At 40.0% G+C, this 25449-nt stretch overlaps 1 protein-coding gene across 3 annotated transcripts in view; it reads right to left on the reverse strand.

Annotated features, from left to right (window-relative positions):
• The window catches only part of ATP2B1 (ATPase plasma membrane Ca2+ transporting 1), a 63744-nt gene that overhangs the window by 22824 nt on the left and 15471 nt on the right, over positions 1-25449 (reverse strand). For all 3 annotated transcript variants that reach the window (XM_074574813.1, XM_074574822.1, XM_074574810.1), the window contains exons 2-8: positions 12647-13057; positions 6769-6966; positions 5638-5892; positions 5432-5557; positions 4908-5051; positions 1916-1954; positions 641-802 (exon numbers count right to left, since the gene is read on the reverse strand). In XM_074574813.1, coding sequence (XP_074430914.1) covers positions 641-802; positions 1916-1954; positions 4908-5051; positions 5432-5557; positions 5638-5892; positions 6769-6966; positions 12647-12851 — 1129 coding nt within the window. In that variant the 5' untranslated portion in view covers positions 12852-13057. The remainder of the gene's footprint in view (positions 1-640; positions 803-1915; positions 1955-4907; positions 5052-5431; positions 5558-5637; positions 5893-6768; positions 6967-12646; positions 13058-25449) is intronic.

Raw genomic sequence — 25449 nt, forward strand, 5'->3', positions numbered from 1 at the left:
GTTCTACACAGACAAAAACAAATCCTGAAATATTTGAATTAAACCTCTACATACTAGACAATATAGCCCAAAATTTACGCTGAACTTCATTGTTGTTTTAGTCTACTTTCAAGAAACAACAGTTTACCGAATGTTTTGACAAGACAGCTGAATATTAGCCCACAGAAGAGAAACGGAAGCTAAAGGATAGCAGAAAGTCAATAAAAATGTTACATATCAGCAAGGTATATTTTAAGTGGAAATTCCTAAGCCCCTGGAAGTACCAGAGATAACCTGGTTGCCCCTACCACATTTTCCAGACTTCACTCAATTTGTAGTTCTCTAGGTACATCACTAAATGCCATATCTTACCTAAAAACATCTTTCATAACAGTTGTTCAATGTTATGAAGTTGGAATTTTCTCTCTCAGAAGCTGACACTCTACAGCCTGAATCTATTTAAATCAAGGAAAAGTAAAAGCCATCTACATGACATGCTCTTGAGAAGCCATCAGCATGCTTTGACACATTGGAATTTTGCATTTAAAATAATCAAACCGGTCAAGGCTAGCTACTTAAGTTATCACCTTACAAACTATGCATATTCCAATTTTATTCAAATGTGTGACATCAACGTAAGGAGGGTACTGATACATCATACCTGCTTTGCCAATCTGAACTGCAAGCTTTGTAAGCTTGCCTTGAAGAACCGACTTTTCTTTCTTTGGCAAATTTGCTCTCTTCTTGTCTTTCTCATCTCCATCCCCACCATCCTCACTCTTCAGTGGCTGCATTTCCATGGCTGCACCATCCTGAGCTTTAGCTAGAAGTTAAGATGAAATAAAGTTTAGTCATTGAGGAGTACCCAAAATCAGGGATACTTCAAAAGCTTAATAACACCAGGCTGCACTAAACACCAGTACTGCACAACACCGTGTATCCAGAGATGCCATACTACACGTGAATGTTTAAACAAGCGTACTGGGTGTAGGTGCCCAGGTGCTGACAGCAGCAGCCTGTGGATCAGACCATGGTCGGGCAGGTTGTCCTCCTGCAGCCCACGGAGTACCTCAGTGGACCAGATATCCACACTGCAGCCCACGGAGGACCCCATACCACAGCAGGTGGATGTACCCTGAAGGAAGCTGCAGCCTGTGAAGGGCCAATGCCAGAGTAGGCTCCTGGCAGGAACTGTGGGCCTGTGGGAGACCCACATTTGTGCCGTCTGTTCACAAAGGACTGTACCACGTGGGAAGAACCCACACTGGAGAAGTTCATGAAGGACTACATCCTGTGGGAGGGACCCGGACATGGAGCAGGTGAGGAACATGAGGACAATGGAGCAGCGGAAACAAGCGTTATGAACTGAACAAAAACCCCATTCCCCATCCCTCTGTGCTCCTCAGAAGGCTGTAGAGGAGTCAGGAGTGAAGTTGAGCCTATACAAAAAGGGAGTGTGGGGGTAAAGTGTTTTTAGTTGGTTTTGTTTCTAATCATCCTACTTTATTTTTAATTGGCAATAAATTAGTCTTCCCCAAGTTGAGCATGCTCCAGCTGTAAAGATAATTAGTAAGTGATGCCCCCATCCTCATCTCAACCCACAAGCTTTTCATCCTATTTTCTGCCCCATCCTGATGAGGAAGGGGAGAGAGAGAGAGCAGCTGGGTGGGCATCCAGCAGCCAGCCAAGGTTAACTCACCTCAACAAGATAGCTTGAAGAATCATTGGTAACATTTACTTTTGTAGTATCTAGCTATGTTGAGACTAACAAGTTCATTTAAGCGTTTGTTTTGGGCAAATTCACTTATGCCATCTTTACCATAAGCACCTTGGATCCAAGTCTTCAATATGCATTTTCATAAGAGAGTATGTATTTATTACATACACTTTCAGAAAACACGGAAGGGCAAGAAAGGATCAGAGAACATGCACTTACCTTTGTTACGGTTTTCAACAGCTCCATCTTGCTTTTTACCTGTTGGAAAGAGGAACAAGTTGTGTTTTAAATTGGCTGTCCATAGTTCATTTCAGTGTTTATGTTTATATATAATGCATATATTACCATATGCTGAAACAAGCAACTGCATTTCAGAAAAAAAATGCAGAACAAGCTGGAGACAGAGTGCTGACATAACCAAGGCTTTAAAAGTGTAAGTCAACTCACAGAAACATCTCACATCATTTTTTTGGACTTTAGTTTTCCCATACAAGACTGCCGCAGCGTTATGCTACCACAGTTAAGTTTGCACAAATTACGAATACAGATATTTATTACTTGTGAGGAAAGCTTTTAAAAGGCTTGCCTAAACATTTTTCTAGGAAAGAAATTTGTGACGTTAAAGTGATTCTGATGGCCTCAGTCTTGCTTTCTGTTCTTCCAACACTTGGCAACTGTATCTGACTACTACTGTAAATGAACTGTAGGACCTCACTTCCAGAATCAGTGATTCCGTACAACATTGCAGAAGCTACTGTAGTATAAAATACTTATAAATCCACACCAAAGCTTAATGGAGGCACAGCACTGGATTACTGGATCTATGCTAACCCTATTTACGCAAGCATGAACATAATCTGTTGGCAACATACCAATATTCCACCGCTAAGAGAATAGTTCAAGTTCATAATAAAAATATCACTCCTACCTCTGTGCAGGAATGGAGCTCAACAAGAGACCATAAAGAAGGACAGTGAAATAATGAAATACATTAATGAGTGAAACATTAAAGGTAACCAGAAGACCAAACATTAGGAGTAGCTTATTGGGGCAGAGGGGCACACACTACCTTCTTTTTTGGGGTTTTCAGGTAAAAAGGTTTAGATAATACCTTGGCAAGAGACAAACGTTTCTCCTAAGTAGAGAAAGCAATGGTTATAGTTACTTTTTGCAATAACCTGAAATGAAAGCACAAAATTGGGGAACTTAGAACAAAACCCAGAATTTTTCAGTATCACTGGTAATTCATTAAGTCTTCAGCCTTAGGTTATGTAGGCTGAAATGTATGAAAGTACTCAGGTAGAAGAAAATCAAATTATCAAGCAGCACGTGTGGCACGACATTTAATACCTCCACTACATTATTACTATAGACATAGTCTGATTTTGATACATAAAATTTCCCCTCGAGCATCCGCAGAACAGCCAAGGAGGAAAAAACCACAAGGCATGTTCACCTTCTCCACAAGATGCCACTTCAGACTTCTTAAGAACTCATCATAGTCTCCTAAGTTAGTATTTGTTCTTTCCTAGTTCCCCTTTCCCTCTTACATGAGCAAAGCTCTACACTTGTGTTACTTCTAACTCCTTGTACATACGTTTGCTTTCACTGTGAACCAAGCCATACACAGCCAACTAAAAATAGCCACTTTAATCTCCTTAACATTCACAGAGAAGCTAATTTAGTTTAACCTGAGTTTTACCAAGGAGAATCTTATTAGGCACCTAACTTAAGGGAAAGAGGAAGTTGTCTACCTTGAAAGACAAAAAAAAAATAAAAAAAAAATCACAGAAATTCAGGCCCTAGGATACACCAGAACGCTACTTGTCAAAAAGAGTTCTGCTTACAGAATAATAAACACTGGCAGACTATTAATAAAAGCTATACTCTTCTTCATATCTCCTGTAACAGCTGGTACTGTTGCTTCCTTCCTTCTCCTTGCTCTGTAAGGGAAGGAGCAAAGGATAAAAACTGTTCCACACTAATCCCTGGAAGTGTTGCAGGTCAACTTTTGCTCTTCACTACCATGACTGAGCTTGAAACTAGTTTTGAACCTTCGATTCTTCTTGTAACAATTCCTACAACTTACTTCTGAAGAAACGAAGGGTCAGAATTGTAAAGTATTTGTGGATTAGGACGAGACAAAAAGCAGAGTTCAATCCTAATTCCTGCACCAAGCACACATTGCAACAATTGCCTCCTTAGTTTGAAGGCCACAGAGATTCCTAAATGCATTTCTGTGTGTGGTTTTCCATTTATGGCTTTCCATTACTGTTTCATAGTCCTCTGATGAAAAAAGTACATTTTTCTGCCAAGAATCCTCAGGCTCAGGCCCATGAGTAGGCCTCACAACAGTTCCTAGAAAAAATTTTGCTGTGGTGAAGCTTGGTCCTGAACACGCCGTGGGAGAGCTTATATTAAAACATTACTGCTTAACATTTCCAAGCTTTGATTCTCAGGATAAAGGCTGCGGCTTAGGTAAGTGCCCTTCTAATTCCAGCGACTAAGCAAGTCCTTCAGAACAAGGAAGATAACCCATTTCACAGAAGGGCTCCAAAATATTCTGGGTTACAAGCCCTTCATCCCTCAAAAAAAAAAAAGTTTACAGAAAAGTACTGCTAGGGATTTGCCTTTTGTGTATCTCTGAACATTCAAAGTTTCAGCTCTGGAAGAAAGAGTGGCACAACAATCTGTCTGCTCATTTTTTTCAAAATCAGTCTTATATATGTTTAAGATATTCACATGTATCAATGATACAAGCTTTTCCCCTTCAAGTGTTGTAGAAGAACTCCATATAGAGGACATTTTCTATACATCAAAAGCAGAACTAGATACTTATTAGGTTGAGTTATTGGTAATAACCTGTATGCCATAAATAAATATTTGGTATTAGACATGAGTGTACTTTGAAGTTACACAAGATGGCAGTTTAACAATTCATACATGGTATGGCTGGTTAGGAGTTGTAAACTTTCCAGCCTCTAATTGATCAACGAGATCTGAAGTTTAATTAGAAATCCAAGTGAGAAGAGTTATTAGTAGTGGTGTACTCTCAGGTCACTGGACCTGGGGCTTTTTTCCTGTGAAACCTACTGAAAGTATGAGGTTTAACGAAAGATTTCTGGCTCTAGATGACTAGAACACGTTTTTATCCAGAAACAGTCAAAAGTTCACCCCTCCCTCCCCAGGGATTTAAGATTATTATGCCTACTTTTCTTGTCCTTCTTCTCCTTTTCCTTCTCCTTCTCTTCTTCATCTCCTCCAGCTCCAAGTAAGGTAAAGATGATTCCAGTCTGAGAGTTCACACCTACAGCAGTAACTACCATTCTTCCAGAGCCCTCCATCACATGTGTACCTGAAAGATTGAATGAAGTTTTCCACTGAGACTTGAGCGGTCATATGGCAGAGCACAAAGGAAACGCGCTCTCAAACGTCATGTTGTTGAAACCATAAGATGTGTATATATACCACTGTGTTCCCCATGAGCTTTAATTGACAAAGCTATGAGGAAAATAAAACCATAAGCAACTACACAAAATGTTTGTCAGCTTTAAGAGTCTGCTTGCTTTTACCAAGTTTTGTACTAGTTGCACTGGCTTTGGATACTTTTAGGAGTCAGCCTAGATAAGGTCCAGTCTGCCAGATTTTAACTTCAAAATTTTAAATAACCAGTTTACCCCCAGGAAAAAAGAAATAAATAAACATTTTCTGCAAGAATTGTGAAATGTTACACACCTGACAGCAGCATAGGATCTCTGTCCAGAGATTTCTTAACATGATCAGATTCTCCCGTCAGTGAGCTTTCATCAATTTTGAGGTCATTTCCTTGAATGAGTACACCATCAGCCGGTAAAAGATCACCTACGAAAGATCACTGGGTATGTTGACTGCAGTTCCTTTTTTAAAAATAAAAGAAAATTCAACTTTAAAAATAAGTTTACCATATTTCACTTGTGCAATATCTCCAACAATTATGTCAGCTACTGGTATTTGGATGACTTGGCCACCTCTGATGACTGTGAATTTCTGTTCTTGTTCAATACGGCTCTGCAATCCCCGAAATTGTTTCTCTTTACTCCAGTCATTGAAAGCTGTTACTAATACCACACAAACTACAGATAGGAGGATTGCTGCTCCTTCAATCCAACCTGCTTCAGATTCCTCCTCTTCTTCACCAACATTTACTGATCCACATACTGTAGAAGACAGGTTTTAGATTTAAGAAAGTTCAAGCAGATAGTTATTTCAACCAAAAAAAAAAAAAAGTTTTGCCAAACAGAAAAACTTCTAATAGCTGCTAAACATTTTCCATGCTAGCCTTCTTTGCAATTTTACATTTATTTTCAGTAAAGGTAACACAGACAAAGCTAAAGAATCTGAAAGCTAGAGCAGCTCAGGGAAGTTAAACCACCTAGAATTTACATCCCTGCTTATCTGAACGTAAGAAAAGTTGATATAGAAAGTTATGTGTCTTTATTATCCTGTTTAATAATGGCATAAGAAAGCCACGCTAGACAATTAGTTAACAACCTTCTGCTTTCTCAGCATTTCCTACTTTATATTAGCAAGTCAGATATCATTGCAAAAATTCAGTTCAATGAAGGCCAGATCCCTTCATCTTCCATTTAGAAGTACAAATATAGCTTAATTTCTTAAATTAGAAAGTTACCAGTGTCATATTGCAAATCAAGGAAAATTTAAGACTTGCTGACTCCCCAAAGAAAGCACATGACCGCAAATAATAAATTGCTTAAATATTTGAGGCAAAGCTAAAAAAAACCACTTGCACAGAAACATGACAGGATCTAAGACAAGTCCTTGCTCCTGCTGCTTGCACTTTACCTTTGGCATTATTTTGGTCAGAGTGATACCAGATCATGATAAGGGAAATCTCTCATGTTGCCCTTTTAAGGCAAGCTAGAGTTTTAGTAACATTCTCTCAAAAAGAAAACAATAAGCTGCTTTTCCACTGACTTACAGTCTCCAATCAGATTTACAGTACAGGCATGTTGGACTGTAAAAGTCAGTAGTATAATACAGGTAGAGACCTACTTTTTAAAAAGTTTACTTACGTGATTCATTTCCTCCCGGAGGCTGGTAAAAAGAAAGGCCCAAGGATACTACGGCTGCAATTTCTAATATAATTAGTGTAACGTCCTGTAGTGCTTCCCATACTAACTGAAGAAATGTTTTTGGCTTTTTAGGAGGTATAAAGTTCTTCCCAAAAACTGCTTCTCTCCTTTCTATATCTGCTGGATTTCCACTTAAACCTATTTAATAATAAGACAAAGTTAGTGACACTTATTTGCATTTCACCCTCCCATTAGAAGTGACTGAGGTTTCCCATTCACAGAGCGAAGTCCCACTCCATATTTCAGTAACAATTCTGAAAAGCCATATCTCAAGTATAATTTCATAAGTATTATCACTAACTCTGAGTCACTACAGAAAATCAGCTATATTTTATAATTCACACTCTGCCAATATAAAGTAAGTTGATGGTCTACCTACTTGCACTTAATATGACATAGCAACAGAATTAATAGTAACAGACATACCTTCGTAAAAAGTAAACAAGTTTTCAAGACAACATCATTAGCAGAGTTACTACTATCGAGACTGAGTAGCACCATGGAGCTTTAGCAAGACCACAGCCTGTGAAGCCAGCTCTGGTTCCCACTGTAGGGATTCTGTATTCAGAGATAACATCCTAGGATCCTACAATTAATGTAACATTTATAATGAAATATTTAATATATCAATAAAATAAAAGACTATAAATGTTGTGTTTGTGTATTATTTAATTATAATATAAAATACTATTAAAAGCTGGTGAAGCTCTCCAGGCACTTAATGGTGCTGCTTCCACCTGGACAGCAGTTGTTTGCTCTTTTGAATCTTCTTTTTCTATCTCCTTTCATGTAGAGCCCATATTTAACACTGTGCAGGGTCTGTCACCTCAGTTTTGTACCTATCTTCTTTCTAATATGGCATGTTTCTTTCAGAGCCTCAACTCTTGTACCATCCTTAAGGAACAGTAACTAGCAGGCAAGAGTGAGGGACCTTCACTAAAAGGCACTACATGCTTCAAGAGTTAGCCAAGTCCTTAAAAATAAAGGAATACCAAGTATATTCACTCCAGAATATGACACCAGTATATGACACTCCAGAGGGCCGTGCTGCCATCCAGCGTGACCTGGACAGGCTGGAGAGCTGGGCAGAGAAGAACCTAATGAGGTTCAACAAAAGCAAGTGTAGGGTCCTGCACCTGGGAAGGAAGAATGCCAAACACCAGTATATGTTAGGGGCGGACATGCTGGGAAGCAGCTCCGAGGAGAAGGACCTGGGGGTCCTGGTAGACAGCAAATTATCCATGAGCCAGCAGTGTGCCCTTGTCGCCAAGAAGGCCAATGGCATCCTGGGCTGCATAGGGAAGACTGTGGCCAGTAGGTCGAGGGAGGTCATTCTCCCCCTCTACTCTGCACTGGTGAGGCCACAACTGGAGTACTGTGTCCAGTTTTGGGCTCCCCAGTTCAAGAGGGACAGGGAACTACTGGAGCAAGTCCAGCGTAGGGCAACCAAGATGATTATGGGACTGGAGCACCTCCCTTATGAGGAAAGGCTGAAAGAGCTGGGACTCTTTAGCCTGGAGAAGAGAAGGTTGAGGGGGGACCTGATTAATGTTTACAAGTATCTAAAGGGTGGGTTTAAGGAGGACGGAGCCAGGCTCTTTTCAATGGTCCCCAGTGACAGGACAAGGGGCAATGGGCACAAGCTAGAACACAGGAAGTTCCGTTCAAATACACAGAAAAACTTCTTTACAGTGAGGGTGACAGAGCACTGGAACAGGCTGCCCAGGGAGGTTGTGGAGTCCCCTTCTCTGGAGATTTTCAAGACCCGCCTGGATGCAGCCCTGAGGGATGTGCTTTAGGCAATCCTGCTCTAGCAGGGGAGTTGGACTAGATGATCTCTAGAGGTCCCTTCCAACTCTGAAGATTCCGTGATTCCGTGATTCAGTGCAAGGTCGTGCACTCAAAATCTTCTGTAAGTACACCTCCTGTTTACTCCTTCAACAGTTTCCAGCTACCTAACCTGCCATTCAGAGCTCATTTTTCAAAGCAAAATGTCCAAACGTCCAGCCATGTTCAGAGCAAAGATCTGGATACTGCAATCGTATTGCCCCCAAGGTTATTGTCACCTACTTAAAATACAACAATTTTCCTAGTAGCAGTTTTTTTAGTAGTTAACCCAACTGCTTAGTGATAAAAGCATTGCAAACACACCAGGTAATCAATAAGAACCTCTTGCATCCTCTGCAACTGGCTTGCATCGTAAGTGGGGTATTTAACACCTCTAGCAGACACTTCCTAGAACCATCACATGGTATTTCACGACACTTTCCAAAGACTACAGAACTGCAAAGCTCAGTTTTAAATACTAACAACTGCTATGTAATCACTTAACTGAAAAGCAAAATATGGAGTGCAAGTCTTTTCAAAAGTGAAACAAATTAAACTTACTGTATATAATAAATCAGATTTATTCAAACACTCTTAGATTCACATTGAATTCACAGGCTTGGAGGTTTAATACAAAGGAGTAATTTTAGTGGCTAGCCATAACACTACACTTCTTGAAGTTCAAGCTCTGAGGTGCTTACTTTCACTCAACTCAAAGAGCACTGTAAGACCATTTTGAAAAAATAAAGCTATAGGAGAGGATTGAGAAACTCAGGACAGCTTGGCCATTCCAAAAGGCTAGACCATATTGCTATTCTGCAACAGGTACCATCTATCTCTTCCTTTTAGCATGGCAGAGTCTGGAAGATTATTTACTTATTGTCAGTGGGACCACTTTCTTCCTCCCTTCACAGGGTACCAGGATGCAGAACATCAAAAGCATACAGCAATGGTCTTTGAAGAACGAAGAGCATTTTCCAACAAGGCTATATAAAGTCAAGCTACTATCACAACCACTTAGTGAAGATTAGTAAATAAGCCTAGCAAAGACAAAAAGCATTTGTATTTTTAGTGTTTGCCATACTACCACCATACACCATTGCTGAACTTGCTACGTTTACCATGCAGCTGGCAACTTCGTAGTTTACAATCTAGAGTCCTAAGGTTGAAACTACTGCCATTATATTGTTTACTACGTATCTTAACTAGGGTGATTTGTGTTACGTGGGGTTAAGTTTGAAAAGTATTAGGCAACGGACTAGTTAAAGCTTCATACACAAATTTTATTAAAAATCTAGAAGTTACTAGACAATGAAAACGATGTAGATCTGTGGAAATATCAATGGTTATCATTAAATTATTTTAATAATAAAAATATCACTGGTAAAGGACAGTTCCCATTTCTCTTTTCAAATCAGTTAGGTCTGATACAGATTTTGCCTGAAAACAGACATTGCCTTACATTGTCAACAACTTCAAAGTACGAAATTATACAAGCTGAACTCATCCACCGCATGGCATTTTGGAACTACCTGGTACTTTTGCCATGAAGCGCCCAGTGATTACATGAGTCAGCATTTCGTATCATAAAGAAAGCTTCTGAAGACGAAGACGTGTCATAGGGCCTTGCAAGTGTACACACAAGATTTTAGAGAGCCAGACCTAGTCACATAGCAGTTTTCTGCAAAGATCTTGCCTAGATTCTCTCCATTAGAAATGTCTCCATCTCTATACTTACAACTTGAATTTGACAAAAGAGGAGATCTAGTTCTACTTTTACAAGAACTCTCCAGTACTACCTCAGAGAAATTTGTAGCAGCTCACCTGACAGAGAGGCTGGTTCTCTAAAGGTTTATGGAGTGATTCAGAGCCTAAATGACACCTTTGTAGAGGACACTGCTCTAACTCATCTTACTTAACCTTTTCTGAGCTAATTATCACAATCAACTGCCAAGGCCTTGCTGTGCTTATGAGCTGCTCTCCCACAAGAAAAAAAAGATGGTGCCCTTTTATCATGTTAGTGATTGTATTTAACTGATTGCAGGACAGTACATCTAAATGTCAATTCCTTTTGAAAGGGAAAGGCCTTGATCGCGCAGTCCTCAGTACAGCAGGATCTAGGGCATCTAACCCTTTCTAGTTTCAGTACCCTGACACTCATCATTCCCATGTGTTAAACCCACTTGTTACTTTAAGGGACACACAGCGAATCCTTCAGTATACCAGGTATTTGGTGCTTACTGCATCGTGGCCGTCTACAATCATATGCCCACCTAGCCTGCAGTAATAATGGGCCTTAAAACTTGCTGATTGCTGTAAAACAGGATTCAACTTTCAGTTCAGCTCCTGACTCTAGAAAACTACAGCCCTTTTCACTGAGAAAGGAACCTGCCTTCCAATACTATGCAACAGGTCAACAGAGTACCGAGAGACTGCTGCTCTTAGCGAGGAGGTGTTACACTGCTCGTACACAGCAGCGCTTCACACACGTGCACTAAAAACTTCTTAACTCCACTGATGCCAAGGAACAGAAGTTTGCACTCTTCATGTTTTAAAAATTTCTTCTTCAGCCTAAAACTGGTTTACTCCCATTCACTGTTAGGTCAGGTATGAGAGCTGGCTACTTTCAGTTTGGTAAGAGGAACCCAGTTCATCTACCGAGATAATTTCAGGAGCCTGGAAGTCAGGAGTTTGGCTTCAAAAGCCAAAGATCAAGATCAAGACCAAGATCAAGAGAAAACGTGCTAAATGCAGATGTACCCAAGATACCTTATGGCATTAGTAGTCTGCTCCTGATCCAAGGAGAGAAGCCTTTCCATAGCATTTCTGAAGAACGGAAAATAACAGCTCTACAGGATTAAAACCGCAGGTACTTTACTGCTACCAGCACGACAACACACTGGTTGAAATCTTTGTGAGTGCTTAAATACGGAGACACCACGATCTGGCAAAAATCTTGATTTTGGTACTTCTCAATCACTATCAACAGCAGGCATTCACGTTAAGTTTATTTGAAGTTAGATACGTTACATTTTTATATTGGATAAAAATATGTAAAAACATTTGTACAGGATACTACAGTTTAGATAACTTAAGCAATATGACTTGCATCTTTCACAAATTAAAGCTTATAGCTTTCATTCACATTGGAAGAAAGTAGTAAGAGAGGGACAGATCTTAAGGAAAACTTCCGGAAACCTTTCAGGAAGGAGACTTGATACATTTATTTCCTTCTTCACATTTGTACAGTTTATCTTGGAGTAATAACTCTATAAAGAGCAAAACATCAGGTAGCCAAGAATGCCACCAAGTCCAACACGGCAAAGACTTTTTTAAAGATGCTGTTTCTAGAGGATAAGATTGTGTGATCACTTTGCAAACCTACTACCAATAGTGACAGTACCTCTTAGTGCCTAAAGCTGTATTGTTATTTTGCATGGATCAAATGAAATCTACAGAAATACTATAGACTTAAAAACTAGATCCTGCTATTACGAATTCAATTCAACAAATAGAAAACATATGTAAGTTTTAAAAATTGTTGCATCAGAGAATATAAGAACTAGGTAGCAACACAGAAGCATAAGCAAGCCCTGCATTAGGCTATTAAAACCTTGTGTTCTATGACAGCATGATCTGAATTGCGAATTATAGGTTATATGAGCTATTCACAAAACTTACACTTTCACAGTAAGTTAAACATTGCTATGTTGCATTGCTATTCCATACGTGGATGCCTACGCCAATTAACTTTATGGGAAAGTGCAACTTCACTACTAATCCAACATCTCACATGAGTCAGACCAATTGAAACACTCTTGCTTACTTATTAACAGTGAATACCTCTGCCTTAGAGGAGTAAGAAGCTGTATTTTATTATGGTAAGTGAAATACTTTTTAAAACTTTGATATATTAAAAGAGATGTAGTTTGCTTGACTAAGGTTTTTCCTAAATGGAGTTTCCTCAATAATAGTGTTAAAATTGACTTACCTTCATTTGGTGAAGTTTTCAATTTTGTACAGATGCCATGTACATCTCCATAGCATTCCTGTATTTTATGCAGTGCATCTGTAGCTCGAAGTTCCATAAGAGAACGGAGCTCTGCAAGAGTAACTCCAAAATCTCCATGATTAGCTTCTTTTACAGCATTTTTTACACCACTGTACGCAACGGAGTTGTTTGCCATATCACCCATGATGCATGCAGTCTTTAGCGTAGACAGTTTCCAGAAAGGAACAAGATTTCAACTTAAAATATTTCCAAAAGGAAAATAAATCCTCTGGGTATGAAGACAGTCAGGAGAGGAGACACATCACCCAAGTAAGAGACCCCGTCTGGAGAGATATCTTTGAGGTTGTCCCATGGCGCATTCTGTTCCCCAAGCCAAATGGCATGTACAGTCTAGGGAAAGAATAAATATACATTGAGTTACATAACAGCTATACTGGAATACATTGCAAAACAACCCTACTCTTCGTATTGAGGTTACAGAACAAATTTCTGCTTAAGGACAATTCCTTCAGATTTCCTATATTCCTATTTTTAGTTAGCATTCAGCTGGCAAGAGTGACGAGGCATAAAATGGATGTTTCCCATCCCAAAATAACCTTGCATTATTATACTTGCTTAACTTCTTAGAATAGCTGTTGCCTTTAAGTCTTGCATTTTGCTTGGCATATCCATGCCGTTCATCATCAAGAGGAAACTTAAAAACACCTGGAAGTAAATCTGTTTCCAGGGAGGCTGAAGCATCTACCACTTATGTCACATGGGGTAAGAACATGCTCAAGTTAAAAATCCCAACTTTTCACCAAAGCTGTCACCTTACAGTTTGGGATGAGCAAGCTTTTTGTGCGTTGCCATGAATTCATTTGTGCAAACCTCAAGGTAAACAGTTTCACCACTAAGGTAGCCCATGCGTGAAGTACTTTTGTAGTGTAAGTAGGAGTATATCTTCAGGCAGACTTAGGTATTAATGCATTTTCGTGTCCAAACACTTTTAGCCTCCCCTCCAGCCCATTTCATCACAACTCAAGCCTCCCACAGTATCTGCATTTAATTCCTTGAACAGACGGGAAAATTGCACAATACCGCTTTCCTACAGAAGGGATAGGGAGACTAAGAGCAGCTCTTCCATCTGATTATCAGAGCACTGCAGCTGAGAAATTAACATCTACCCACAGGATTCTTAACCTGCCCAAGCACTCTATATTTAATTCCTGCTCAGCTGACACATCTTGCATGTACCCATGTATCTGCACAACAGTATAGTGAATGCACAAACACTTCATGCCTATATAAAGATCTGCTGTGTGCAGAAGACAGAAGTCTGATCATGTAAGTCAGCTTTATCGACATAATGGGGCACAAGTAACAATATATTCCCCCATGAGACGTGACTACTGTCAGGCTCAGATGAACAATAATTTGGACACTTCCAGGTCAACAAGACCCTCAGGTGTCATATGCCTAGCAAAGGGAAACAGTTACCACTGACTGCATTGCTTTATGAAGGCAAAGAGTAAAACAGCGAAGAAAAAGATTTCTGGCTATTGCCCTACAATGTTAGAGGATAGTTCAGCTGAACTACCGTGTCTATGTTGAGGTCCAGGTATAAGCACCTAATTACCAAAAATCTAAGGTCTTGGTTCCAGGAAAGTCTCAGTTTTCTGCTCTGGAAACAATCAGCTTCAGCTATAGTCCATCTATCGTTTCAAGCGCTGAGCCACAGTACTGTATTTGCACTGAAAACAACCACTAATGCTCAGAAGACCCTGAAGGGATGTCACCTGACCACAAGTGAGTCTCATCTCCAGCAGAACTGCCACCACTCTTCTTTTCCTATCACTGGGAGATTCCTATAAAAGCACTGTCTATAGCTGTTTTCTGGAGAACAACAAAAAGCATAAAGCAATTAATATTCATTTGCATAAAACTTGCAACATCCTACAACATCAAGGTACCAAGTTTAAAAATTCAGTTTAAACCTTCATCGCTTTCTCTGCTACTTGCAGAAAAAAAAAAATTTACTACAGTTGAAGAGTCCATGGCAATAGACCGGCACACCAGGGTGCGGTTTTCATTAACACACATTCTTCAGCTGACTATAACATGTCCTGCTATAGTATCCTGTAAGTGAAGAAATTCATGCAAATCATGTACAAAAGAGTGCTCTTTAAAGCCACACAACTTCTTCATTTAATGCCCAAAAGCCAGATGCTGTTGACCAACTAGTAGCCTAGGAGAATTTATCAATTGGCATCTGATCATAAGCTATGACGGTATAACAAGAAGCAGATCAGGCAAACGTGTTTGTATAGCTAAGGAGAAGATGCTGCAGCTACTAATTAGGCAAAAATAGACCAAGCAGAATGCCCCACCACTAATTACATCAAACTTGATTTAATTTTAATTAAGAAAAGCTCTGTTCAAGCCTCCAGCAGGAGCCCTGCACTTGAGGCCCAAATACACCCAAATCCCAGTGCAGACGTGAGGTTAGGAAAAGCTGCAGCTCTAGTCACTGCTTGTCCGGCACCGAAAAGATTTGAGACTGAATACTGGACCATAGCAAGACTTGTGTTCATATGCAAGTTACCTGAAGAACAATAACAGTGCTGAATCATAGCCCCTACTCTGCTTTGCATTCAGTTCTATCATCTCTATGCATCTGGATCCATTTTTGTTAGGACATAACAGTCCACTGATTAGCTATTACTAACAGATTATACTAAAAGGGGTTCTCAGATGTTCTCAAGTACCTCAGTGATGTCCAAAGGTACCAACAGACCCCCGGGTTCACAGACAAGTTCAATAAGCTGACATTAACACTACACAGGCAGTGTGGCTCTGCAGATCAGCTCTGACAGCGGCACAGACTACTTGACACACCCATGTTAGGAAATAGCAGTGGAAAATTGAGAGGAACACCGCAAAGACTCTTCAAATTCAGTGAATTCAAAAACAGTGTTGCTCCAAATGATAAAAACTTAGATTAGCAATTGTTACACCAAATCAGACCAGAAGGAATTTGCTGCAGTCGTCCATTTTTACCAGGCATTTCAACGGACAGTATAAAAGCCTCTCAGCACACAGGTACAGAAGAGACTTTTAATACAGTTTCTTTGCCAATTCCTACAGAAAAATCTCACTACAACCTTCTTTAAGAAATGTCCTTAATACAGTTTTGATGTCAAACCTTGCAACATTCAATCACTTCCTGTTACAGCAAGTTCCAACAGTCCACTTTTGTAACAAAGCGGTGATGCATAATGCAACTATAAACAGTGAAATTCAAGTACCATAAAAGACAGCATATTTTTAAACTGCATAGATAATCTAATAGTATTTATCTCTTCAATTACTGGAATATTTTATTTGTTTTGACTAGTGTTTGAATTCTTAATTCTTGCAGCAGCCATTTGAGATATATTATTTGAGTAGCACGAGCTCTTAAATACTATAGTTTAAAGCAACTTGCCTCAAACTTCCAATCTTCTAATATATCACTATTTAAATTCCAGAAACTAAAGGCCACTTATACACCACTGCTGAAGTTCCCGCTTATTCAAAGTTTAATTCAGTTTAAGTTATGTTAGCGTCCAGCTCAAAGAAGCTGCACAGAAGATGATTAAGAGAAGTCTGTCTTTCATTAGGCACATCAACTTTTGGATAATCCTTTGTTTACATATCACTGAGAGTAGGAGCAACTTCAAAGCTATTGTCTGTCACACTCAGTGACTGAAAATCCTGTGCCGCAGAGGCAGCCTGCTGTAGCAGCAGCACACACTCCCATAGGCAGGACTCAGGTATTTGTGGAAGTGTCCCTGACAGGACCCTGATGCTCCACGACTGCGACGGCTTCACTGACATGTCATGTCACAGCGGCTGCCTACGAGAAGCACTGCATCTTAAATTCCTTAACCAAATCAAATTAGTATTTACCACTAAGTGAATGTGCTTTGTTACCAAAGACAATAATTCAAAACCGTAACCCATGAAACAAAGGCCAGATCATTTTACCAGTTATTAGAAGCTCAGTAACCTCAGGAGCCTCTGTAGTTGGCCTGGAAAAAGGACACGCTCTGAACAGAAGTCTACATGTAGAGACGTTTACCAAAGCATGAAGAGACTATAGATTACAACTCTATTTAGTGCCACCAGAACATACTGTGCTGACCAAGCTAGAAGCTGTAATGTGTTTCTTGAAATGTTCTTGTAACACCACCTTAAATATAAACCCATGTTAATCCCCTGTCCCGCCCCCAAAAGCGGCTACTTTTGAGGCAGGCCCGAACATTAAGTGTGCTTCAAAAATTACTCCAAAAATAGTCCTTCGTAGGTGAAAGTATTTAGGAATTAGTAATTTAGAAATTCCTTGTTTGGAAGAAAGCTGTAATCTGTGTTGTACTTTCTTTAAAATTAAGGCTACCTTGAAGTGACAGCTTGCAGTGGCCACACACTGACAATCAAATGTGAACAGCAGAGTTTAAGAGTGGTATAAATGCTATTGCCGAGATGCACAGGTCCTAGCACACCTTAGAGCCCTATCCAAGCCTCTCCTGTTATTGAATTTGCATTTAATACTCTCTTCACCAATCTACAGGAAATGCATCTTAATATTGATTAAGAAAATCAAATCTTAAAACACTTAAGCAAACTCATACCTCAAGAGCCAAAGCTCCAGCAATTATATATCCTGTGCCATTCAATTTAATTTTTACATCTGCTTGAAGACTTTGCATTCAGATATTAAGTATTACCTGGTACTAGCATTTGACCTTCAACAACACACTAAAGCTGGTTGCTGTAACATAGGAAAAGGCTTGCAAAGTGATTATCTCAGGAAAGCCTTTGTTTAATCTAATTAGTCCAATGAAGACTGGACAGATTGACATACCAAGAGGTTGCAGTGATAAAAACTGTCCCCATCTTTCAGTTGTTGTGCCATTTTAATCTGTTTCAAAAAAACAGCTTTTAAGATACTGAAAAATATAATATGCCTTTGCATACTTTAGTTTGAAACCCACAGCACTGTGTATGTTCCACAGCTTCAAGCCATCACATGACATTTTTCCTGGGGGACAGAGGAAGTTGCTTATAACATTATAATAATGGCAAGCAATTTTACTGAGAAAGCGACCTGGAAATCACACTGAAAAGGTCCGAGGCCACCTGCCCTGCAGAGTCAGTTTTCTTACTTTAAAAGACAGACCCTCATACCTACTTGAAAGGCTACAGGAACTCACCAGCTGTTTCACAAGAAATATGAATGAATGCCAATAAAACACAAAGTTTACACACAGAACAGTACGCATTTAAGGGTCACCATTCCATATGTTAAAATGTGCCTAACTGAACAACTAGGAGTTAAACCATTTCAGTGGCATGCTGTTGTTTTTAAAGCATCTCAGAGGGCCTGGTTTAAGAATTACAAGTAGATCGAACAGCTAAGGGGGAGAAGGCACAATTTTAGAAGGCACTCTGCAATAAAATTTTGAATACATCACCTTCGGCCTGTAACGTGCCCAACGGTGTTGTAATGACAAGTTTCCCTTATTACAGCTCCTGTGTTATAAACTGTAAACTCAAAGGTCACAAGTTTTGCTGGGTTTTTAAAGAGAAATCTGACTTCATTCTGAAGCTTAATCTCTTAGGAGGCAGATGTACTTGCCTAACAAATAAAAACAGGCTGCTGTTTCTAGACTCTGTGGTGGAGGTAAACACTGGTATTTATCACATTTAATCTGAAGGATTGCTGCTGCCTACCGTGATCGACACTTCTGTGGTAGCAGTTTCATCTAATGGTTGTTTCTTGCTTTTAAGACCCCAAATTATTTCTTATTGAAATGATGGCTAACAATTAGGGCTTCAGTAGTCTGAAGTCAATTTGGTAGCACAAATTAGTTGTGTGCATGCAAAGGATTCTCGCATCGTTTCACTCCTGTTTTGGTAGCAGCAAGTGAAAATCGTAAATCCTGAAGGCAAGGTATTACGGCAGGAAGACCATGACCTTCTTGTACCGAGCAGCTCGCTCCACAGCCTCTGCAAGGAGCCCGGCAAGCCAGCAGACATTGTCTCATGCCATCGAACAGCTGCACAGGCCCGTACCGCCCTGCCTTCCCCAAGCCATGGCCCTTCCACACTCACGAAGCAAGTCAACTCCGACCAAAGTGACAGCTGGGTTAAGAAACAAGATCAGGAAGTGCTGTATAGAAAAAACTATTTTATCAAAAGCTTAAACTAATCATTAGCTTTCTGAGTTTGAGGTATTTTGACTTGAACATGAGAGAACTAAAGAGATGCAAGAGACTGAACCAACAAGTAGGACTTCAGAAAAACCTACAAACACCTTCAGGGAACATCAGACTTTGAGGCATACTAGAAAGCCCTAGAGAATAAAACCAATGCGGTCATCATTACAGAAAGCATCCAAGTGTCCCATTTATTTAAAATACTAGGCTTTCACACTCTCCTATTTCATATTACAATGCTGAATTGTCCACAAGAAGCCAAACACTTCAAGACACAAACCCACACATAAAAGTTGAGTCTGTAACTACGTAAAACGCTTTTCTGGAAGCAGGAGTTATTCATTCCAGATACCCAGGAACAGAACAATGTCTTGAAGGGTCTCCTGCAGTTCACAACTCTGATCAGCACTCAGACAGCTTCTCTACCGGCAAGCCCCGAAGCTTCCTTCTCAGTACTTCCTTTTACTAGGCTCATCTACTTTTTGCTCTGCAATGACATCATCAACTAAACCAAAAAGGCTAAATTTTACAGGACGGCTTATAATACCAGGTAATTCCAAGTTAAGACTATAATACCAGAGAAAAAAGTTTTAATCTCTAGGCATGACTCTGTCCCATTGGGCCTTGTTTCAGCGTGTTCAAGTACCTAAAATGCATTCACTGCAATGTGTCAGCTTCCTCAGATAACTTCAGATGAGTGGAGCTGCCAAAACTTGAACTATGGCTAAAGGCAAACCTGGGATATCACAAAGCTCTGCCTACTAGTGTTTAAAATGCAAAGAAAAAAAGTATTTGCCCAATGCCCATCAATTATTTTCCTTTACTTTAGATCCATTGAATCCTAAATAAGATGACTGAGGACTGAGAGTCTATTAATCCTGCACAGTTCAGGCTAAAATTGTTTTTTTGGGCATAATTATGCTGTAAAGTAAGTCGTATTAACAGGTCTGTCATATTAATAACTTCATATATATCCCTAAAAGTAGATTATTATTTTTTTGTGCAGTGAAGTCATCCATTGACAAATAATCACATTAATAGATTCAGGAACAACTTACTACTCTTTTCTCATCAATATTTATCAAAACCATATTGGCAAGAATTGCAATACAAAAAGCTGAATTTTTTCAAACAGAGATGGTAGCATGGCATCCCACTTATTAAAATTATGCATCTTAAGACTACATCAGAGTTTACTTGCATTCCCAGATTACAAGGTGCATTCCAGTCACAAAACCTGACAGGCACGCGTTAAATGAGGCATAAGACGTCATTATATGCAGCTAAGTTTCAAGTAAAGGGAAAGTGAGATGGTACCAAATTTCATCCAACAAGAGCTGGAATTGGATTCCTGCATTTCAGTCACTCGTCACACGCCTGTAAGCAATGCATCCAGCTGATCAGTTCTGACAATAAACATGACTCAGAGCAAAGCAGCAGCTGACTTCCTCATAACAGTTATTCCTACAGCTATTGTACTTGTTTTGAAAAATCTTTTTACCTTTTTTCACAAAGCCTCTAATTTTTGCTACTTCTCCTTAAGCCTGCTTCCGATACCTTTTGAGATAAACACACATTTCAGATGTTACCTCTATTTTTATTTCCATCTTTCAACTCCCACAATACCATACATGCATACCGTTGAAATTGCTTTTGTCAGTTTGAGCAATGATTTTCTTCCTTTCCCCTGTCATTAGACACTAAGTAGCATTAGTGTATATATATATATTTTTTTTTTGTTCTGGAGCTCCAGGACAACTTCAGGAGTTCTTAACACCAGAAACCTTGTTTTAGAACTTGTTGCACCCATATAAATTGAAACACGTTCAAGTTAAATTGCATACAACACTTCAGCCAGAACCAGACGTTTTACCATCTCATCTCAGTTTGAACAATCTCCCTTCTTCCTTTCAGAAAGTATTCTTTCATATTAACATCCACTTAAGCAGAGCGGTATGCTTTTGACTGTAACCATGCTTCCTGATATCAAAGAGGTGCCAAAACCTCTTTTGAGCTATAAGCCTTCAGGCGAATGGCAAAAGTCCATCCCTACCCGATTCTTTTTGTATTCAGGAAACCTCAAGAGAAATTTAAAATTAGTCTTAAAACTACTAGGAAATATTTATGCCTAATGAGATTAAGTCTAATTACTTCCATAAAAATCACTCTGCATATGACTGACTCCTTTCTATTAAGGCAGTAAAATCAACTTTGTAGGGTAAGTTTTAAGGAGTTTTTGACTACCTTGGACTATGTAGAAACAGTACTACAAAATATTCTATATGCTCATTGAGCTGTAAACACACAATATATAAATAGCAATGTTTATACAGTAAGTCATCCATTTGTGATCCTTAAAAATCATCATCCCCACCAGGCAATAGTTTGAAACACAAAAAAACAAAACAAAACACAAAACAACAAAAACAAACAAACAAAACCCCCAGCTCTGGTCACCCATCTCAATGAGCACACACTACAATGCTAAATTAGGTATCAATTTTGTCCTCTTGAAGCCAAATTTAAGAAGCTTCCCTCTTGTCCTCTAACATGCCAGTTTAAGATCTTTCATCTTCAGATTTCTCAAAAGCATTTTTGAAATACAAGAACACGGTTTATCCTCAGCCATCCTCAAACCACCAAAAAACCTTACTTCTTGAAAAATTTATAATTTGAAAGCTATGCTAGCTTCCCCTGCATGTCGTATTAATCCCTGCCTGCCAGAAATACACCAAGTGAATTGGCTAAAGAGTCATTCTAAGAAAACCCCTTTCAAAAAAATGTAATTACAGTTGCCATCTTCTATTCCTAAGAAGCCAAAGTTTTTTTTAAATTCAAATATCATAACTGGTCTACACTTAAGTAGCTCTTTCAGTACTATTGCCCAAGTTTGCTGCTCCTGCTGGTGGTGGTAAGAGGAGGCTCAGGGAGGTGTTTTGTTGGTTTTTTTCATTTGTTTGTTAACCTCAATATTTGGATTTGAGAATTCACTGCATGGCTTTGCAAGAAACACAGGTGTGGAATCTCTTGCAAACTTCTTCATTATGATTATACTGATCATCCCTTTAGCTCTTTTTGATAAATTTTGAGAGCTTAGCTCACTAATCTATTCCAGCGGGCCTCCTTTTTCTGGTACACTGTAAGAAGCATCTTATCTGCTATGTTTTACCATTTAGTGGGGCTACATGCTGCTTTATCCTTCAGGCCAACCTCCAGTTTCCAAATTGGTTCTTCCTCATGACTGTACTTTTTGATCTTTCTGAAGTCTGACACCCACTTGAAGGCTAAGTTCTCATGCTGCCTGCACTGTCCTGTTCTTAACTACTCCTTTTAAAGAACTTTCTCATTTATGCAGGGTTGGTTGCTGGTTTGGGGTTTTTTGCATACATTTAAGCATTACTGCAATATAGCTATTGGTACCCGTCTGTAGAACGACATTGAATTAAATGCTGTGTGATCAGTATGAGTTACATGACAATCCCTGGTCCACCATTCAATATAAGGTAATAAATTTATCTCTTGGCAGTTTGTTTCTTTAACGTAGAGAGTGTGCGCAAGCACTGTTAGTAGACAAGATGCACAAATCCGCGATTCCCATCATAGCACTTTAATAATGCAAGCAGCATGTCTGTCATCCTCAAGTGACTAAAGGCATGGCTGTGCTACAGTGTCAAGGCATACGACTTCCAACCCACAGAGGTCCTGAAGCAGCTCTCATTATTTGACACTAACAACACTGCAACTTACACCTGCCACCCTTATCCTTTTGCGTTGGGAAAAGCCGCCTACATTAATCGTCAACTGCGTTAATGAAGTAATAGACTGTGTGAAAGCCTGCTGTCGCAACAGTCACACAGGCAACCCAGGGCTCAGAACGGTAACTTCTTGGGTGCTTTTTCACTCTTCTTTCACAGCACCCCAGCCACTGAGAGATAGCACTTCATTTTGCATCCTACTCTAAGTCTGTCTCTCATGGGACACAGAGCACTCCAACCAGTTTTAGCACTCATTCCTTTACTAATCCTTTTTTCCACTGCTCTTGCCTTCTCCCTGCACTTCCACGATCCTTAAGAACAGACAATTTTTTTTGACAGCAATGCAATCTGCCCCTCTGGATCCAAGGAGACAGAAAGCACCATGCATGTTCCCAAGCCTCCACCCTCCCACCAGCTGTGATCGCAGCCATGCATTTTGCTTCTCTACAGTCTAAGAGTGGGCTACTTGCAGCAGCCTGGTGCACAAAGTCATCTAAAAAGCATTCACCCCCCCGCCCAGACACAAAATAAAACCAAAAGACTTAAATATCAGGGTTTCTACTGGCTGAAGAAGTTGCCACAACAGATTCCCCAGATGTTTTTCCACAAGATGCCAGAATAGCTGGTTCATTTGTAGAAGTCATAAAGGCAATGTGGATATGCCAAATTAAGGGACACACATTCAGCTAATGCTGGGAGAGTCTTCATCATGGAACTATGTTGCTGCCCCCTTTAAGATAACATTAATCTCCATTCAAGGAAAGGTTCATCCTCCCTCTGTTATTTCAGGTAAAGTGACACGCCACTAAACAAATCACACAATTTATCACTTTACTGCCAAGGCCAGACACCGTTTGAACTGAATAGCAAATTCACCAGATGGTCAAATGCCAGTTCAAGCAGACCTAGTAAACTTAATTTGTTCCTCAGTTTTGGTAGACTATTTAATAATTGCTGTACAAACTGGCTATGCCCAATTAACAATTGCAGCTTCATTTCTAACATCTCCAGGTGTGAAGATCTGTACTGTGCACAACTCTTCAGGTTTCTGAGAGCACAAAGACATGAGGCGCATGATTAATTCATTAGAAAAAAAGTGGCTGGGGAAAAGAATGCAAATGAAACCATGCTCCATGACAATATTTAAAAGTCCTGTTCTAACCAGTGAAGGAAATCCCTCTCCCAGTTTCCCATAAACCAAAGGTCTTAACTCTTCACTAGCATCAGTGGATCCTAATGCAATTTGTAGATGGTTGTGCGCTTACAGTTTAAATAGCAAGCATTCAGATTAGGAGGTGAACTAGGCGTCTGTTTAGCTCTGGCACAATGCTTATTCCTCTAAGTACGAAAAGGCTGTGCCTTGAAACACTTCATAGCAACTAGCTGAACCTATTCAGTACTGAAGATCGGCTATTTGTTTCCCTCACTCCCCTGCCCAATCGAAGCCCAAGGCTATAAGAAATAACATGACAAACCAGCAGGTACTCATGTGCCTAGAGCATAACCACCACTGGCATAGACAGTGAGGTGCCAGTCTCCTGCTAAGGCAGCTCTGAATCCTCAGCATCAATTCCTAGCGGCTAGTTCAATAAGGGTAATATCCCTCCTTCCAAAAGACGGCATCTGAATTGGGAGTCTACTGCCATCAGTTCAGCTGCAGCTGACCCTCGGGGCCAAGAGTCTACCCATCCGTGAAGACTACAGATCGTCATTCTGACTCAGTGAAGTCAGACCTATTTTGTTGCTTCTACATAAAGCTACTTCCCACATGTGTTTATTTTACAATGGCAATGTTCTGCAACTTCTGCAATCAGGTTGTTCTTTTATAATAGCATACAGTATCTCTGAAGAAAGGGAACTGGGAACGGTAGTATCAGCTCTTGAGTATCACTTGAGTGTCACTTGAGTATCACTCAAGTGACAAACTCCAAGCAACCTGCTAAACTGATGAATTTGTGCATGCTAGACTAGTTCCAACTGGCCACTGCTGAAGGCACACTCTTTTAAGAGCCAAGATTTTTATGTCCCGCTCATGGTTTCCAACAAAGGGACACTGCAATCACATGTCTGACTGCAGCACACTCAGCTCCGCGCTTCTTTTCCAATACAGCCAAGGAGGGACTCACAGACTAGCCCTGATAAATCAGAAGCTAACTACATTTTTAATCTAGCCCCTGCAGCTCACAAGTTTCCCTTACTGCAGCAAAGAGGTAAAGCAGAGATGGTGAGAGCTGCCTTTAGCCTGAGGTTAGTGAGACTCAGAGAAGTGACTCCCCATTGGAGGGAAGTGACCAAGAAGAGCAGTGTCATGAAACAAGAGTGACGCAGCACCATGAAACAAGAGACAACATGAATTACCGTAACTCCCACAGTTAGGGACTCAGTCTTTCTAGAGGTAATTTTGGAAAATGCCTACAACTTTCTCCCTCTGCCTCCTAGTGCTCGTGTTTCCTAAGCAGCCGCCTGTATCCCTGTCTTCCCTCCAGGATACCATCAGCTGGTTTCTCAGCACCTTCAACAGACTCTCTAACTTGAGAGTCTCCACTTCCAATGGAGAAGAGAAAGCAGACCGCGAGGAAGCAGCTGTGCTAGGACTGTTCTCCAAAAACCTGCTTATTATTTCAAGTCCCATTAACAATGGCTTATTTCAATTAGGTTGTCAAGGGAAGTACAGGAAGAAGCCATCTGAAAACCTTTGTAATTAAGGACTACTTTAGTAGTGTTTCCAAAAAACCTACCTGAGGTAGACAAGACTCAGAAAAAACGGGCGCAAGCGTAAGTCTGCTAG

Source organism: Larus michahellis, chromosome 1 (genome assembly GCF_964199755.1).
Source record: "Larus michahellis chromosome 1, bLarMic1.1, whole genome shotgun sequence".
In the NCBI taxonomy this organism is placed as follows: Eukaryota; Metazoa; Chordata; class Aves; order Charadriiformes; family Laridae; genus Larus; species Larus michahellis.